This window comes from Amblyomma maculatum, chromosome 4, assembly GCF_055883805.1.
Source record: "Amblyomma maculatum isolate TAMU_Amacu chromosome 4, ASM5588380v1, whole genome shotgun sequence".
NCBI classification, from domain to species: domain Eukaryota; kingdom Metazoa; phylum Arthropoda; class Arachnida; order Ixodida; family Ixodidae; genus Amblyomma; species Amblyomma maculatum.
Genome location: NC_139347.1, coordinates 113,568,882 through 113,585,850, shown reverse-complemented (window position 1 = coordinate 113,585,850; position 16,969 = coordinate 113,568,882). Strand labels below are relative to the sequence as shown.

Genomic DNA, 16,969 nt, shown 5'->3' with positions numbered 1-16,969 from the left:
ACTACCTACCCATCTCATTTTCAACCAAAAAATCCTCAGTTCCTAGTTTTCATGATTGGTCACGATACTAATACAGCGACACCAATAAGACTTCAAATGAATGCACCAGTCCTGAGGCTCTCTGTTAACAACACTTTCCAACTAGAAACTCATCCTGAAGATACGTCTTGCACAATAAGGAAGTTATGAAAACTGACAGACGGGAGGCCTCCATAGAGGCCAGCACTTGCCTACTGCAGTAGTCATGAATGTACACACTGACTACGAAGTCGCTGTACCACATGACTACGCCCCTCCACGACTTCTTAGAGAAAGCGAGCATGGGGACTGCCCGACGCTGGCCAAGAACAAAGACAAGCAGCATACCTCGTGAGTGACTATGGCGACTCGGGGGCAGTCCAGGTTGAGCCAGGAGGGGATCTGGCCATTGGTGACAATGTATACCCTCCGCACCCAGGGCGCAAACCGCTCCAGGGACCGCAGGGAATACTTGAGCTCCTGACAGGCATGCAGAAGATAAAATAGTTGTCAAAGCCGGCCAATACTGCACCACCAAGCACGGCACAGAACCTTTCCACCCTTTCGTGCACTAGTCACCCAAACTATCCTCCAGAAGCTCTAGTAAACTGCTGCACATCTTTCATTCAATGTCTGGAGTGCATTTGATAACCTGGCGAAGAATGCTGCGAGCACTAAAGCATTTGCTGCTGCAGAACGGAAGCTTGCTATATGCTCGGAGAAGAACAAGACAGTGACCCAAGTAACTGGTGGCATAATGTGGGTATTTTCAGATACTCAAGTCAGTTGAAAGTTTGTGCCACTTCAGCACAGAGAGGCGATTTTCTGTGGCTAGAGAAGTTTCAGCTAGAAGGGAACCAATTCTGCTTGACCATGTGAAGTAGCTAGTCTCCCTTTATGACACCCTTTAGTCCCTACAAGTCCTTATGTGCTTATGGCAAGTCAGCCTTATTCCTTCCCATGCAATATGTAGCTGTTTTCTATGATATTTTGTGTTTATAGATACCTAAAGACCAGTGATTTTCACATGACACTACACAATTCTTCTAGGCACAATGTTTCAGATCTCAGTGTTTCAGTCCATTTCCCTTCTTAAAATGTTCTTGACTTTGAGACATTTTGTGCAGCCACAGCCTTTTTTTTCACCAACTCATTTAAGCTGCGATGTTTTTGGATGCTCAAATAAAGCTGATACTTGATGATTAATATTACAAACATTTGATATTCACACACATCTAGAACCCACATATTGTTATGTGCCCCTCCAAAGCTTGATATATATTTAAATAAAATGCCTTCCAATGATATTCCTTGAGTATACACCTAAAGTACAGTGCCCTCCCTTAAAATAAAATGAGACAGGAACAAGGAAAAACGTTTCATTTATTGACAGTTTTGTTTAAGGGTTGCGACTCCAACAGAAGCTATGCACAGTGGTTGGCTTCTGGCTGGGGCACGCTTTCTTCACCAAATATGAGTTCATCCTGCTTAGGCTGCAGTTTCTCATGTTTCTTCTTGGTCGGAGGCCACTGCTTCCATGGAGAAGCCCGCATGATAGAAACCGCATTGGATAGTAGTTGCAGCAACTTCATCCCATAAACGAGCCAAGATGTGAATGGCAGCTATGCTGTGCTCTTTGTCTCTGTCGATACATAGCACCATCTTTCTCAAGGCATGGCAACAAAACCACACCTTCCAGTTACGAATGACGCCCTGATCGATGAGTATGGCTGTTGGGTTCACAAGGAGGAACTCCAGCTGAATGAAACGCACCTCACCATGTCTACAATAAACATGACCTTCCTGCCTTTCCTTGTGAACTTGGTGTCCCTCTGCCTCAGCCAGGTTTCAATAATGGACTGTGTCATCCATACCTTGGTATTTGCACGGTAACAAGAAGCTTCAATTTTTCGGACCCGTCCAGATTGGTTCCAACCAGCACAGTGATGCGGTCCTAACTGTTTTCCTCCAATGCACCTCTCACGTCTGCAACCCAGACACTTGTTAAGAGGTAGCATATAAAAAAGCACCATTTCATCCGCGTTGAAAATGTGTCTGGGATCATAATTTGCGAGGACACCTTTGAGCTTCTCTTCTCGTCAGTCCGTGCAAGCATCCTTGTCTACTGCGCACTCTCACCTCCTATGGTACAGAAAACAAGGCCGTGGCACTTCTTGACACAATTTAAACAGCCGTCACTAAATGTGAAATTTTTGATTTTCATTTGGAGTGCGCTCTCTCTTGCCTTTTCCTCCAAAATAGGCCCACTTACCGGAACATTCTGAGCTTTAAGCATGCTTAAACTACAGGAAAAGCACTTTCTTGAGATGCCAGTGGTCAGTCTAATGCATCATTTTTCTGTTGGGGGCGAATGCGCCGCTGTTAAATGTGGTCTTGACTTTCTCCGTATCCTTTAGGATCCTCGAAACTGTGCATTTCAGAATGCAGTGCCACTTTGCGATAGCAGTCTTCAATTCTTTGCCACACTTCAAGTCTTTGAGGAATTTCATTTTTGGCATTTAAAGATACAGTAGACCCCTTTTATAGTAGACCCCTTTTATAGTAAAGTCATTGGGACCAGCAAAAATGTTTTCTAGGCATATCAGTTGTTGGTGATGACATGGTCCCGAAGATGCTGTCTGGTAATTAACTGAACATGTCTAAAAAATACTATAATACAGTCTATCTCTCTCTAATCGTTTCTTCGTATCATTTTATTTTTTCAGCTACGGTTTCTATTTACATCTTGCGGAAGTCCTTTTAAGTGTGACGGCAAAGTGGCTACGAATACAACAGTTTGATTCCATGTAAAAACCAAAACCTTGCATGAAAATGACATTATCTTCCGCTGCTTCAGTCTTTTAAAAGGCAATAGGAGGGAAATGCACACGGCAGACAGCCATTGCAAAACCGCACACATCGCTCCTCCACTTCTTGCCAGCGCTGTCCCATGCTTCATGCTGCATAGTGTTGCAAATATTTGGCCGTTTCTTCTGCTTCCTATTTCTTGCTGAAATTTTACCCTCTTTTACATTATCAACGAACCATGCCACCTTCTTTCTATGTTTGTAGACAGCTTTTTTTTTTTTTTCTATGCACTGCACGCTTTTCCTCATTGCACCAAGGCCCCTGTAAAGTTGGTTTCTCCTCAGTGCTGCTGAGCCTGGTGGTAAAACCACTTCAAAAAAAAAAAAACTAGGGTGTCGAACTGGAATTTTTTTGAGGTTCACTTCGAGTTCGGGTTCATGCCTTTCGGGTTTGGTTTTAGCTCTGGAGACACATTCTAGTCCAGTTAAAACCGGTTCTACCCTACCCGAACGGATCAAATGGGTTCTGAAAAAACTTTGGGTGTATTTTTTACTCCGCATTTTAATATATTAGTATAATGAGGTATTTTCCTGTTCCAGTAAATAATAAAAGAAAAAAATTCATATATTATCTCATCTATTGCTTTCCTCGTCAGATGTGACGGGCTCCACTTGGTTGTACAGACCTTAACAAAATGTTTATAATGAGTGACCGACAATTAGAGAAAAATGGAGGAAAAAAATTATTATTTTTACTGGGACATAACTAAAGCTGTCATGCTGCAAAAGAAAGTTAATTAAAAACAGTGGTTCATGCAGCGCTTTTCAGGTACACAAAGTTTCATGTGAATTTTATTTTAGAGTCAAACATCTACTACTACATGTACAGTTTCGTCCAGCTCCCACTAGAGGACTACCACACGCCCCAAGGCTAATAATGAATATATACAATATGTGTGACTATATATCACACACCATGCGAACACCTTTGCATTTCAGTTTCTATACAGGTAAAATGCAAAGGCGCTCGAGTGTTGCGGCCAGTGATTGGTGCTTTGCATGTGGCAATAGACCTTATGCAAAATTGCTGCCATCTATCAGCCACCGCGCGCGTTTTCGCTATGTTCAAGGGTAACTGCATTGAGGAGCGGCAAGCGGCATAGGGGGTTGCGCAGCCGGCTGCGTTAATGCTCGCTGTTGCCGATAATATCGACATACTGTTGTGCCCCTTGTTATACGCAAAATTAAAATAAGGATGTAGAAGAAAAGAAGCAGCAAGTTACATCCCTTGAGTTTTTTTTTTTTTTCTTGAGGCCTGTGTTCTTCTGCTCTCGCGCGGTTGTCGCGCTAGGCGCACTTTCGATCAACAGCGCGCCTGAATTTTAGAATATCTTATATGGCGTGCATTGGAAGATTGCAAATCAGCACCCCGTGCTAAGGCAGACGAAATATATTGCTCACGGTGTGTTAAATTTGCCTGTAGACGGACTGCGCATTGCCTTTTCGCATAAAAGATGTGCAAGAGTGTTGTTTCTGATTTCCTTGTTGCACCAATTCATCTCGGCTTTTAAGGTTTCATGCATACAAGCTGTCAACAGATTTCGCCCATATGTATATATATCCAGGTATCCAGATAGAACAGGTTTCGGCACTTCAAAGGCGCCTGACTGCTCTCTTAAATTCCAGCACGATATTCTAACGCCTTTACGCATTCGATCCATCGATGAAATGAATAAAGTCTACTACGTCCAGGCTTCAGTTACTAAGATGTGCCTCCAGAACACGACTTGCAAAAGAAATGACTCAAGAGTATATACGTGGCAGCAACTGCCCCCACTGTTTAGCTGCTCTTGTGTACTGCGAGTTCGCATGATTGTTGTTGCTATAGTGATGGCGATCACCGCTCTGTTTGCTTTTTTTTTTTATTAGTGCGAGATTTTTTTTCTGCGAGTTGTGTGAGGTGCATCGAAAAGGAGTTACGCCTTAATTTGGACCACGCCAGTTTTCTTTTCTCCCATCCATATCACTGAATAATGCCGTTTTTTCATTTAACCTTCATGGCACACCATGAAAACAATGTAATGAGGTAGGGATTGAAACTGTCAACCATTTGACAATATCCACAGAGCAATATTGTTAGTAGTGAGCCTTACCGCGCTTAGCAGTGAGGTTTGCTACTGCGGCTATCGCAGTAAAAGCAAGAATGAGCACACACATGTCTTCCAACTTTATTTTGTCTATAAGTACCTAGCCCTATACATGTATGCATCACATTTTTTGTTATGCCCATTGCTTGATACATTCTACTACTTCCCTGAATCGCTGCTGGCAAATTTGTTTGTTGTTTTGCAATATGGCAAAAAAAAAAAATCCCATGCATCACAGCTCCACACTGAAAACATTTGTGTTCTTTCAGGTGTCAACTGACTGGACGCCAAATAAATTCGGATTTTGCAAAATATGTTTGGCAGCTATAGAAAGAAAACCGCCATTTAACATTACAGTCCGTATACATTCGCTACTTTTTCGCAAAACGATTTCGTGAAGAATGTCCCTAGTGTCGAACATTGCATGAGAAGGCAGTGCGATTAGTTTTTTCATTCAATATCTTCACAAGCAAAGAAGGCCATTAAACCTCGTTTAAGCACTTTTGCATTAAGCACTTTTGCATAGGGTTGATAGATTTTCCTTTGCTCTGGCCATCTTTTTGCCAGGGACAATTTTTGAACTTGGTTGTGATGTTTGCAGTGTGCAGTGACGCTTTGGAGGTAGGCCCAAGAGCACTTTACAAACAGTGACAAAAGAAAAAATATGAAAGTAAGTTGCCAGCAAAAGTGGGTTGGAATCGTACTGCAACCCACTTCGTAATGGTTTTTCGATCTGCTCTGGTTCGGGTTTAGTTTCAAGAGGGCAAAAAAATTTCGCGTTCAGTTCGGTTCAGAGGCAAAATTCAGGTTAGGTTCAAGTTCAACACACTATAAAAACACTCGGGTGTTGTTGTTTCTTTCAAAACGAAAAAAAAAAAAAAAGCCTCACAATTTTAGGCAGTGCACTTGCGGCAATGTCATTTCATGAGAAGATGCCATCGTGGCCAGACACAGTTTATAATCACCAATCTTTAACAAAAAGTCTTTACTATAAAGGGGGAAAAAGTACATTCACCTATGGAAGATGAACTGGGATTCAGTCTCACTTTACCATATCCGAGTTTACTATAGCGAGGTTCTACTACTATGCATTATGGGAACACTTTTTGGCAGTTAACTCTACGCTGCATGCACGTGGAAAGCAACAAACAACTTTGAGCTATGCACACAAAGTGCAAAATGGTGTCAAGCAAAAGAGAAAAAATGCTAGGGATTGTTCTGGATATCGACACCTACAAAGACGATGGCAATGTCGATACGGCGTATGTTCAGTTTCAGTTTTATTAAATAGTTACATTTAAGAGGTGTTTTCGTTTATGCGAGTTTCATTTAGCGCGCATCCCGAGTAAGCATGAAACTTTAGTCACAAGAACTAAATACTGAAAAGCCCTCGTCAAACTTAGTCATCCCTCCTGTTTTCATGACCAGGAAAGAAAATGCACCTAGAGCAGCTTCACAAGCAACCACTTACGTCATTGTCAGCAAACCGGCTTGCCACAAGGTCTTCATTTTCCTGCAAGAAGCGAGATCAAGATTTGATAAATATGGCAGGCAGGGACTTGAGGCGAAAACAATATTGGATGAAGAAATGTGGGACTCACAGAGAGGGGATCAATAACGAGCGACACACGGCTGATGGAGACCAGTCGTGCCTTGAGAGACACATTCACCTTGGACAGTGTCTCTGTGGCCGATTTCCCAGAGGTCACTACCAGGGCCAGGCTCTCATCCTCGTACATGTAGACCTGAATAGTATGAGAGAGTCCTTTAACAATAGACTCATTATGTAGTTCTACAGCACCTTCCTTGAACACTTCTTAGCCCTTCGGCATACAACAATAAAGTGAGCTTAGCAAATGAGCATGATCTAATTATATTTAGTAATTTACTTGCATCTTTAAAACCTGTTGCGATCTACACACAATGCTTGCCCTTTACATTTGCTCTTATTGCACTATATCCTATTCTATATCCTATTCTTCAGTGCAAAATGGCCAGCGTGTTTTTTTATTGCGTAAGCAATACTGCGCAATACATTCAACGTAACACAATATATTATAGTCACGCTATAATGTCAGCAGAGATCAAGAAATGAAACGGCACTCCAATGTGTCTTCCACACTTGTGTGCAGCCGGAATAGCATGTGGCCAATCTGCTTGGCAATGTAGTTTAGTACTCCTGAGATTATTGGAAGACGTTCTTGAATTGCCTACCCCTTGGCCGAGGAAATGAACACCAAAACAAAAGAGCCGGACAAACAGTGAATAATTTTCTACAGCGTAGCCGACCTACGTATGAGTTTACTGCTCTTTTTGGTGCATGAAACAGGCAACATTACTGGGCGCATATTATTCACCGCTCGTAAAAAACCTTCCTTACATGGCATGAAATTTTTATGGCCGAATTTTTAATGGCTACTTTTCTGAATAGGGGCCAATGGTCGGCTTCACGTGACAGTACTTAAAACAGTTGAGATACCAGTAATTAACCCTCTAAGCCATATACTATATTGCATGCAGTTACCACGCAGCGGGCACAAAGCAAGAATGATCCCGTCATGGGACACACACTACAGCTTCTACGGGTGGGCGGCGCTTCGATGCCAGCACCTCCGCCACATTCTGTCCAGACCATGGCCAGCCTGGGGACAGCCGAAGCCACGTTTGAATTCAGTTTGAATTTTCGAGATTCTATTGTTTATCGCTGTGTGTAAGCAAAGAAAGCCCGATTCAAAGTCACTGACCTTGACAACACCATCCTGCATGGCGTACGACAGTTTTTCCGCAACTTCACTGTCGGTCACCCCAGGGGAGATCCCAGACACCATGAGCATGTCATCCAGAGGAACAGTGTTGCTAGCTGCTGTGTCAGCCGTCACAAATGTCATGCCCACCGATTCATTCTTCCCCAAGACAATGGTGTGGCCAATGTGGGCAACCTGTTTGGCTGGCACAGAAAGAGTTGGAGGAATTCAACAGGCAAGCAAGCTCTGAATGAAAGGCAATTATGAAAATAACTGGATCCAAGTCACTTTACTATCATGAGTCCGAGCTGAATATGAGAACTCTGTTCAGATTTCTGGCTGGTGTGCAAGGAAGCAGAAGCTTTGTAAAAAATGAAGAAAAGCTGCAATTTAGGGGTGTGCGAAAGCTGAAATTTTCAAATATGAATCGAATAAGAATATGGGAAAAAAATGCTTTCAAATATCAGATCAGCAAAACAAATTGAAAATTAAAAGAGAGAAAGCACTGTTCATCTCGTTGATTTAGGAATTCACATGACATTTGTGAATACAAGTAAACTAGGTCTGCACAAAAGTCTATACCCTACTGAAAATCCAGTATAAATTTAGAATTCTGTACACCAGTCTTTTGTACATGAAGGACCTGCATGAAGCAAGATGGAGCTGCCACAGTTTATGGATTACATGAAACTCGTCAATTCAGCCTTCAAAGGACCAGAAAAAAATGCCCAAGTTAACCGAAAGCTCGAGTTATCGAATAGACCTGCAAAACAATCCAAAAAATGGTTTGCATCATAGTATAGTAACAAACCTCCATGCAGCGAATTCCTCGATATTGCGAAGTTTTTCGATTCCCCAACGCCGCCCCATTGAAATGCGTGTATTTGAAAACTCCATGTACCGAACATGTCACGGTGGTTGACCTTAATATAACGAATTTCCGGCGCCGACTATTCCTTATCTAGTGCTGAGGCACTGGAACTTTGGCAGAACACCGCAAGTTTCAGGACAATAAAACACAAACTGACGTGAGCGAAATGTCTACGACTGCAACGAGCGACCACAGTTGATACAACGTGCCGCATTTCAGTGCCAATGGCGCATCTACGTGGTAGACGCTGTAGCCTCCGCTCCTTCACTTTTGGAACGTGGCACTAGTTCATGCTTAAAAGCAGCGAAAAATATCAAAACAAAGAGAAAAAACGCGACGAGCAGTGTACGTCCATCGCTGCTATGCAGTTGCTCGACGCGGGCTCTTATGAGTCGCGGGAACAGCAGAGTGCGCCAGCGACGCGAAGCGGAGTCGGTTTCCTAAGACAATGGTGGTGGGCGAGCAGGAACATGCGTGAAAACGCAGGTGCCTCTTTGCTTGGCGGTGGCGCGAACGCACCCCCAGACTGATTCATCCTTAACCTCCTTTCCCCACTCCCTCGTAGGTGCGTCGCAGAAGCCGCGGCGGTGAAGGCTGCTGCTGAAGTTGCGCCGTGCCCAGAGCGATCGCGAAATGTTTCACTGCCTCTATAACCGCTAATAATTCTGATTTACTGTTAATACATGCAAGGCAGCTTCACTTGCAATCAATTCTTAATTTGGTTTTCGTTCTGCATTGTCCTTCCTAGTATTAACGCAAAAACTGCATATAACGAAAACCTGGATGTAACGAAAAATTGCACATTTTACAATTTTGTTACAACCAGGTTTAATTGTAATTTGTGCACACTTTAAGGAAGGCCCCATTCTCAAAAGGGAAGGTCCCTGTTTGCAAAAAGGCACCGCCACAATTTGCAGATGCTTGACTGCTCAGTTTACATGGTCAAGCAATGCGGTGAATTCCAATTTCTTGGTGTAGTTCGGAATTTTTGAATATTTAAAAATTATGTATATAGTACCAGTTTTCCAAATCCGAATTGAATAACGAGCACATTTTATTCATATTGAAAACTTTGAATATTCACACTCCCTAACTGCAATTCAAGCGAAAAATCAAACACCGCTGTTCTTCACTTCTGCTGTTGAATTAGTGATGCAAAATGGAAAAACACAGTTGAATGCTAACAGAAAAGGTCTCCGTCACCATCATAGCCAAGTTGAAGTACTTTGAAAAGCATGACACGAAAACTCTGCATAAGTGCCGCAATGGGGCTTCATGGAGAAATGTATGGCGAGCTGTTGCATGCGATTTTAGAGAATAAGTGGTAACATAATCGCAATCACCGGAGGGAAGACAGGAAGCACTTTCTTGGCCACTACCGTGTAAAGGATGTGGCCGCATTGCCATCACCTGATTGTGTGTTCACGAAAGATAGTGCTGACTAAGTGTAAAGAGATTGTGGCTGAAACGAAATTGTCCACTTGTCTCTGTTAACCATATTTCGCATCCTATGTATTTTCCCACCACGATTTGTCCTCATAACAGACACTTCAGTATGCTTCAGACCTGTGTAGACCGCTGTCTGCAGTCGAATGTTCTGTCAGCCTGACCAACTGCCCATGTACCAGTGATGCAAGCAGAAAGAGATGTATTCCTAACAATTCTGTGTAATGCTAGCTGCATATAAGGAAAAGACACACATACAAATGACAAAGTGCTATTCCTACTCATATTACGATCAAGAAGGAAAACTGTACAAATTAGAACTATAAGTATTTCGTACTGGATGGGCAGATATTTCACAGATTCGAAAGTTTCTAAGAACATTTTTAGTTTTAGTTAGGAGTATATCATTCCAACTTTTGTTCAAATTCCACCGAAACACTTTATTTCTTGCAAATAAAATATTATAATAACACATTAAAGCATTCCAATAAAACCTGTTATACTGCATTACATTTTAAGCTTCGCAGCTCTATGAAGAAAAAAAATTTTAGTGAAAACCTACAATAACGGCCATTTCACACACAGCATGTAAGGAGTTCCACTGCCATAACAGAGTGCTTCAAATTAATTTACTCAACCACGAGCTACTTGAAGTGTACTAAAACCAAACCAAATTCCTTGGCAGGCAAATGCCACGGCCACCCCACAGATAACAGTGATGAAAAGCATTGCAAAGAAAGCACACTGCAAAACTATGCCTAAATTACAGACAGTTACTTTATGCTCAACCTATGCACTGCAAACAAGCCAATAACGGCAATCTGAACTTGAAACAGTACTGAAGGTGCAAGTGCTTTTGTAGCCCACCTGCGTCAACGCTGGAGTAGAGAAGGGCCACAATGGAGTGGGGCTCCTTGAGTTGGTGTGACAGTCGAAAGACCCGCTCCACATCCCGGTCCTGGACAGCTGGCAGTGACGAGTCATTCGAGCCAGGCTTCAAGATGAGGATTGGAGATATAACACACATCTTGAACTGGCAGGCTGATGGGCTGCAAGGCATCCATCCAAACCACAGGCCAGGCAACAGAAGAGTTAAAAATGGACGGATATTACACCAATGTGGAATTGAAATGTCAGCTGCATGCTTATGAACGACACCTCTGCAGATGGAACCTAATCTAGGGTGATAACTATGCCCACAGGGTAAAGATAACTAATCAGTACAGTGACATGCAGGATCTGTATCACCATGTCAATAGGAAAGCAATATCCACCCTGACAGTATGCTTTATGCTAGCATTATATCATGTAGTGCATACTGTATCTGCCATACCGAGTGTACCGTCCACCTGCATTAATTGTAAAAACTTCCCATGAAAGAAATGTGAGATTAATTGTTTTTGCTGCACTTGCCAAGAACTTTTCCTAACTGGGCAGTGCAGCTGCCTGCCGCATTAGCAAATATTATTAGACAGTTTTAGCGGAGCGTATTGGTGCCTCTGCTCCACTCGCGCTGCCCGCTGAGCCTAACTGGAGCACTGGCGAAAAAAATTAATTTTTAGCTGAGTGAAGGCGCATGTAAACTGTATGAATAGCCCCCTGGTCATAAAGAGTAGAACTAGGCATCAAAAATAAGCTACAAAGGAGTAATTTCGACCACCTGGAAATCTTTAATGTGCACCAACATTGAACAGCACATGGACACTACTCTGTTCCTATGCAGTTAGCCTGCATCGAAATGTAACCACAAGCAGTCGGGACCAAATGCAACTTTCTGATCATGTGGAAACAAACTGCAATGTAGCCAGGCCTTACACAACTGCACACAAGCAGCTGCCCTGGTATCATCACGGTCTTTTATTGAAGACTAGATGATGGCGACACCTGTATCTCACTTTATTCCTTAGCTACAATGCACAAAAATCTTTGCTGCCATTGAAAGTAACATCTTTTGTCATTATTGTGATACTTTCTTGTCAGAGGCCATCCTCCACTTGTGCTAAGAGGTCCCTTTAAGTGCTGCAAAACTGATGGCCCTTTGGCTCATAAAACATAGACTTTGGCCTAAATTTCCTACATGCCAACAATGACTGAAAAGCCATCCCTATGTACCTGATGAATGCTCCAGGTTTAAGTGCATAACTAAACATGAGGTTCTATAGCACATAACACAGAAGGGACACAGCTTGAGCGCTCATTATGTGTCCCTTCTGTGTTGTGCCCTATGGAATCTCATGTAGATTAAGCATCAGCCCGAACCCTGACACTTCTAAACATATAAGATGGAATTATGAAGACTTACCAACATTTTTGTCAACATATGTAATTGAAATACCGCAAAAGCAACACTGACAACAACAGATGTCCTTATAATGCTATTATTCAGAAAAATGTAATCACAGTGCCTTATTTCTCAATAAAAGTTCTGGTGCTTGCTGCCATGCAAAGAAAAAAAAGCTGCCAAATCTTCGTGCAACTACGGAAGTCCCATACACGCACTTTGTACGCTTTAAACAGGCAATCACAGCTCATTAATTATGGAAGCAATCAGTATTGCCCTTACAAAAAAGTGCAGCCCTGTATGATGAAAGAGTAAAAATGAAGCTAGATGTCACTGAATTCTTCCCCTCAAAATAGCCAATTCCTTTCTATCATTAGTCAAGACAGAACCTGACCAGCTAGAGCAGTAAAATCAAGCATTTTGTCAGTTCACAACCCTGAGTAATAAGCACCATTTCTCGAGCAGCTGGATGTCTACACAGAGCAGTTGCAAAACCTACAAAAGTCAGCTTCCCTGTACGGGAGAGATTCCTGCAAAATGTTGGCGCAGACTTATTTTCGGGCAATAATTGGGCGCATTTCCAGGCAAGCTATGTGTACATGCCATTTCTGGACATGGCTCCCTTGGCAACATGGTGTTAGCTAACCTTTATTAACGCGTAAATAATGCCTGAAAACCTGTTCTCGCACAATGACCTGTGTGAGCAGGGGAAACATGTGAAGCTGCGTGTATGTTGCAAAGATGCATGCACTGCACTTAATTATTGCCTCCGAGTCAGGATCCCCCGTCATTGTGCAGGAATTTCCGCGTCACAAGTAAGCTGCCCTGTATGTTTTGCAACTGGTCTATTGAGAGGTTGTGCACTTGAACTGTGCTACTCAGTCTACAATGAGAAAAAAAAAAAAAGAATTATATTATATAAACAATGCTTTAGGGTCATTTCTTTTCTTAAAGTATGTTTCACTCTATGCCAAGATTTCACTGTATGCTTGTTGGCATGCTCTATCTCTAAACTGAGTGGTATTAAGAAATCTGGATATGGCAAACTTCAAAGGTACTTCATATTAGTTAACGCACTCTGCACCTTCGCTATTATGTTGGCCATGTTTGAGCCCATCGCAATGTGCACACTGCTATTGTGGCTTTCTGCACACCGGCAACAAATTAAAGTGCACAAATGTGAAGGCATGTCATAACATTAATGATGTGCGTATAGGACCTTCTCGCTATGGTATAGTAAAACTGCACTAGCCAGGACTAGCTGTCTGTCACTGATTGATTTTGACGGCTGCCACTTATGACTACATGCCACAAATAATAGCTCGGTGCTTTAAAGAAACCTTCCTTGAAGCACAATTTTTGCAAGGTGCTATATAGATAATTTCCCTAACAATAAATCTTAATGTGCCTGCCCTCACTGCTTTTCACAACACGCTTGAGCCCTGTATAGCACAATTTAGTGCTGTAATAACTGAACAGAAACTAACGAAGTGACAGTTGACAGCCTGCCTGCTTTAATATTCCAAACTACATAAGCCATAGCTAAGTTCCCGTGTCTGCTCGAAGTAAGGTTAAAAGGTATGTTCTAAAACAAACTGCTCAACATAAATTCTTGAAAAAAAAAAAAAAAAAAAGTAGCTATCCGAACAATGCTTCCCTGCCACACCATGCGACCAACAATGCGCTCACCTCGACTTGTTAGCCTCTAGCATGAGCTGCTTCCTGATGAGAGACAGATTGCGCACGAGCTCCGGATCTGTGCCGTTCACCCAGGTGTAGACGGCGTCAATAGGCATGTCTTGGCATAGCCTGCGATCAGCATCGCATGCAGCACAACTTCAGCAAGGCGAATCGACGCGCCGCTCAAACTCTGATCGAAGTAAAAAAATGCTAGCCTGTCTTGGTAGTTTTCACCGGCGATATTGTCACGGAACCTGTCGAAGACAGCAGCATACTTGTTCTTGCTCCAGTCAAACGCAACCTGCCGCAAAAGAAAAAAATAACACGTAGACTCTAGCACAGCTCAACCGTGACGAGTAAGCGACACCCAGCGCGCGGCTGCGGTGGCGTGAAATGTATGGTTTCCCAGTGACGGTGTGGGCCAAAAAGGGTTACCAAATCAACACAACGCACGATCTGGCGATGTCAACTCACCTCGCAGAAGTGGAAGGCCGCGAGGGCCAGGACGGCGAAGGCGAGAAGCGAAACCACGCAAAGACGCTTCTCTGACAGCACGTTGTAGGTCTGTCGCTGCAGGAGCTTGCAAAACACTGTCCGGCGCATGCTTCTCGCCTAAACGTGACCTCCTCCGACTCTGCCCTTGTGCATCAACGGCGCTTATCATTTTCCAGCGAAAGCACTGGTAATCGGTCTTGGCAGCGCCGTATCTTTCAGACGCGAAGAGCACATGCGTCCAACGCTGCCCTGGGAAACACAAACCACGCGACTTGCGCCAAGTGCTGTCACGTGTCTTCTTTCCTGATCTGTCTTGATGATGATAAGTAAAGTAAATTGATCCTGAAATCACTGCAGATTATGATGCAGGAAGAAAGTACAAATAGGGTAGAAAAAAAAGAAAAAAAGGTATCGATATACGTCAAGATTTTGTAATTTATGGAATACAAAATCACCTATTTTCTGCTACCGAGAGTAGCACAACCTGAGGGATTATCGTCTGCTAGCATTTTCGGTTCCAATTCCGCTCTTGTAGCAATCGCTGGCGCTGGAACAATGCTATTTGTACAGCGCCATCGACTGACTAGCGCTTGATCCATATATATATATATATATATATATATTTATATATATATATATATATATATATATATATATATATATATATATATATATATATATATATATATATATATATATATATATATATATATATATATATATATATATATATATATATATATATATATATATATATATATATATATATATATATATATTGTCACGGACAACAGAGCTAGACTTGACTAAAACGACGGGACGAAGCTGTACCAGCAGGCAAACGTTCGGCGCACAGCACGAGAGTCAACTTCAGTGTCCTCTTCTCCCAGGCGCAGCTAGAACATGGGGACCCCAGGTGGCATTACTCCCCCTCCTAGAAAAAGAAATAAGGGACGGAGCGCGAGCGATGGCCAATGTAAGTGAAAAGAAAGATCAGCACATGGACAGCATAGATAACGGAGGCGGGGTAAGGTGTCCTACGCGACAACGAAACAAACGCATAGCGCACTACCGCGTGAAATAGGGCTTCATGTGGACAACGTGCACGACCTCGGAGCGTGGTTGCAGACGCGAGGGCTGCACAGTACCCACTGGAAGAACTTCGTAAGTCACTTCCGTGACTCGGCGCAGAACTTCGTAAGGTCCGAAGTAACGGGAAATCAGTTTATCACACAAGCCGGGCCGACGCACCGGGGTCCACACCCAAACTTTCTCTCCAGGATGGTATGCGACGTGTCGATGACGGAAGTTGTAGCGGCGTGCATCCGTGCCCTGCTGTTGTTGAAATGTGAATGGGGCAAGTTGACGTGCTTCCTCAGCGCGCTGAGCAAACTGCTCGGCGTCTGGCATGAGTGGATGATCATCTGGGCAGCTCGGAAGCATGGCATCCAACATCGTCTGAACGTCACGTCCGTAGACTAGGCGAAACGGTGTAAAACGCGTCGTCTCTTGGCTGGCCGTGTTGTAGCCATAAGTGATGTAAAGGAGAATTTCACCCAGTTTTTGTGCTATGTACATTGCGATCATGTCGGCGATGGTTTTGTTGAGTCTCTCCGTGAGGCCATTCGTCTGCGGGTGATATGCAGTAGTTTTTCGGTGGCTGGTATGACTAAGCTCGAGCACGTCGTGCATGAGCTGTGCCGTAAACGCGGTGCCTCGATCGGTTACGACTAGGGACGGTGCGCCATGACGCAACACGATTTGCTGCATAAAGAATTGAGCGATCTCAATTGATGTGCCCCGCTGCACTGCCTTGGTTTCCGCATAACGTGTGAGATAGTCGGTCGCGACTATAATCCATTTGTTAACCATCGATGACAGCGGAAATGGCAGTAGGTCGATGCCGACTTGGTCAAACGGCGCCCGAGGTGGAATAATAGGTTGGAGCAAACCCGCGGGCTTGAGAGGAGGCACCTTTCGACGTTGACACTCGCGGCAGCCTCTGACGTAGCGATGGACGGCGTCAGAAAGTTTAGGCCAATAATAGGCTTGACGAACTCGAGCGAGTGTGCGTGCAAAGCCCAAGTGGCCGGAGGTGGGCTCATCGTGGCAAGCAAAAAGGATATCGTCGCGAAGGTCGGCCGGCACGACAAGGAGGTGCGCTCGATCAACAGTGCTGGAGTTTTTCTTGAATAAAACGCCATTCCGAAGACAGAATGCAGACAGGTGCCTTCCAAACTGGCGGATGACGTCAGCAGCGCAACCCTCCAGGTGGTCAATGACAGGTCGAAGGTCTGGGTCAGCACGCTGTCGGGTCATTATGTCTGAGGCATTCACTAGTCCAAGAAAACCTCTGTCATCCGTTATCGACAAATCCGACGGGTGCCCGGGAGAGCGCGTCAGCATCTTCGTGCTTCTGACCAGATTTGTACACAATGGAGTGATCAAATTCTTGGAGGCGAAGGCTCCATCGTGCTAGG

At 43.6% G+C, this 16,969-nt stretch overlaps 1 protein-coding gene across 2 annotated transcripts in view; it reads right to left on the bottom strand.

Moving 5' to 3' along the window:
* Positions 1-14,781, bottom strand: part of Gnptab (N-acetylglucosamine-1-phosphate transferase subunits alpha and beta) — a 121,144-nt gene extending 106,363 nt beyond the window's left edge. For both annotated transcript variants that reach the window (XM_084602361.1, XM_084602362.1), the window contains exons 1-8: positions 14,469-14,781; positions 14,210-14,295; positions 14,004-14,123; positions 10,901-11,082; positions 7,717-7,919; positions 6,574-6,717; positions 6,444-6,485; positions 367-498 (exon numbers count right to left, since the gene is read on the bottom strand). In XM_084602361.1, coding sequence (XP_084458487.1) covers positions 367-498; positions 6,444-6,485; positions 6,574-6,717; positions 7,717-7,919; positions 10,901-11,082; positions 14,004-14,123; positions 14,210-14,295; positions 14,469-14,597 — 1,038 coding nt within the window. In that variant the 5' untranslated portion in view covers positions 14,598-14,781. The remainder of the gene's footprint in view (positions 1-366; positions 499-6,443; positions 6,486-6,573; positions 6,718-7,716; positions 7,920-10,900; positions 11,083-14,003; positions 14,124-14,209; positions 14,296-14,468) is intronic.
* Positions 14,782-16,969: the final 2,188 nt, after the last annotated feature.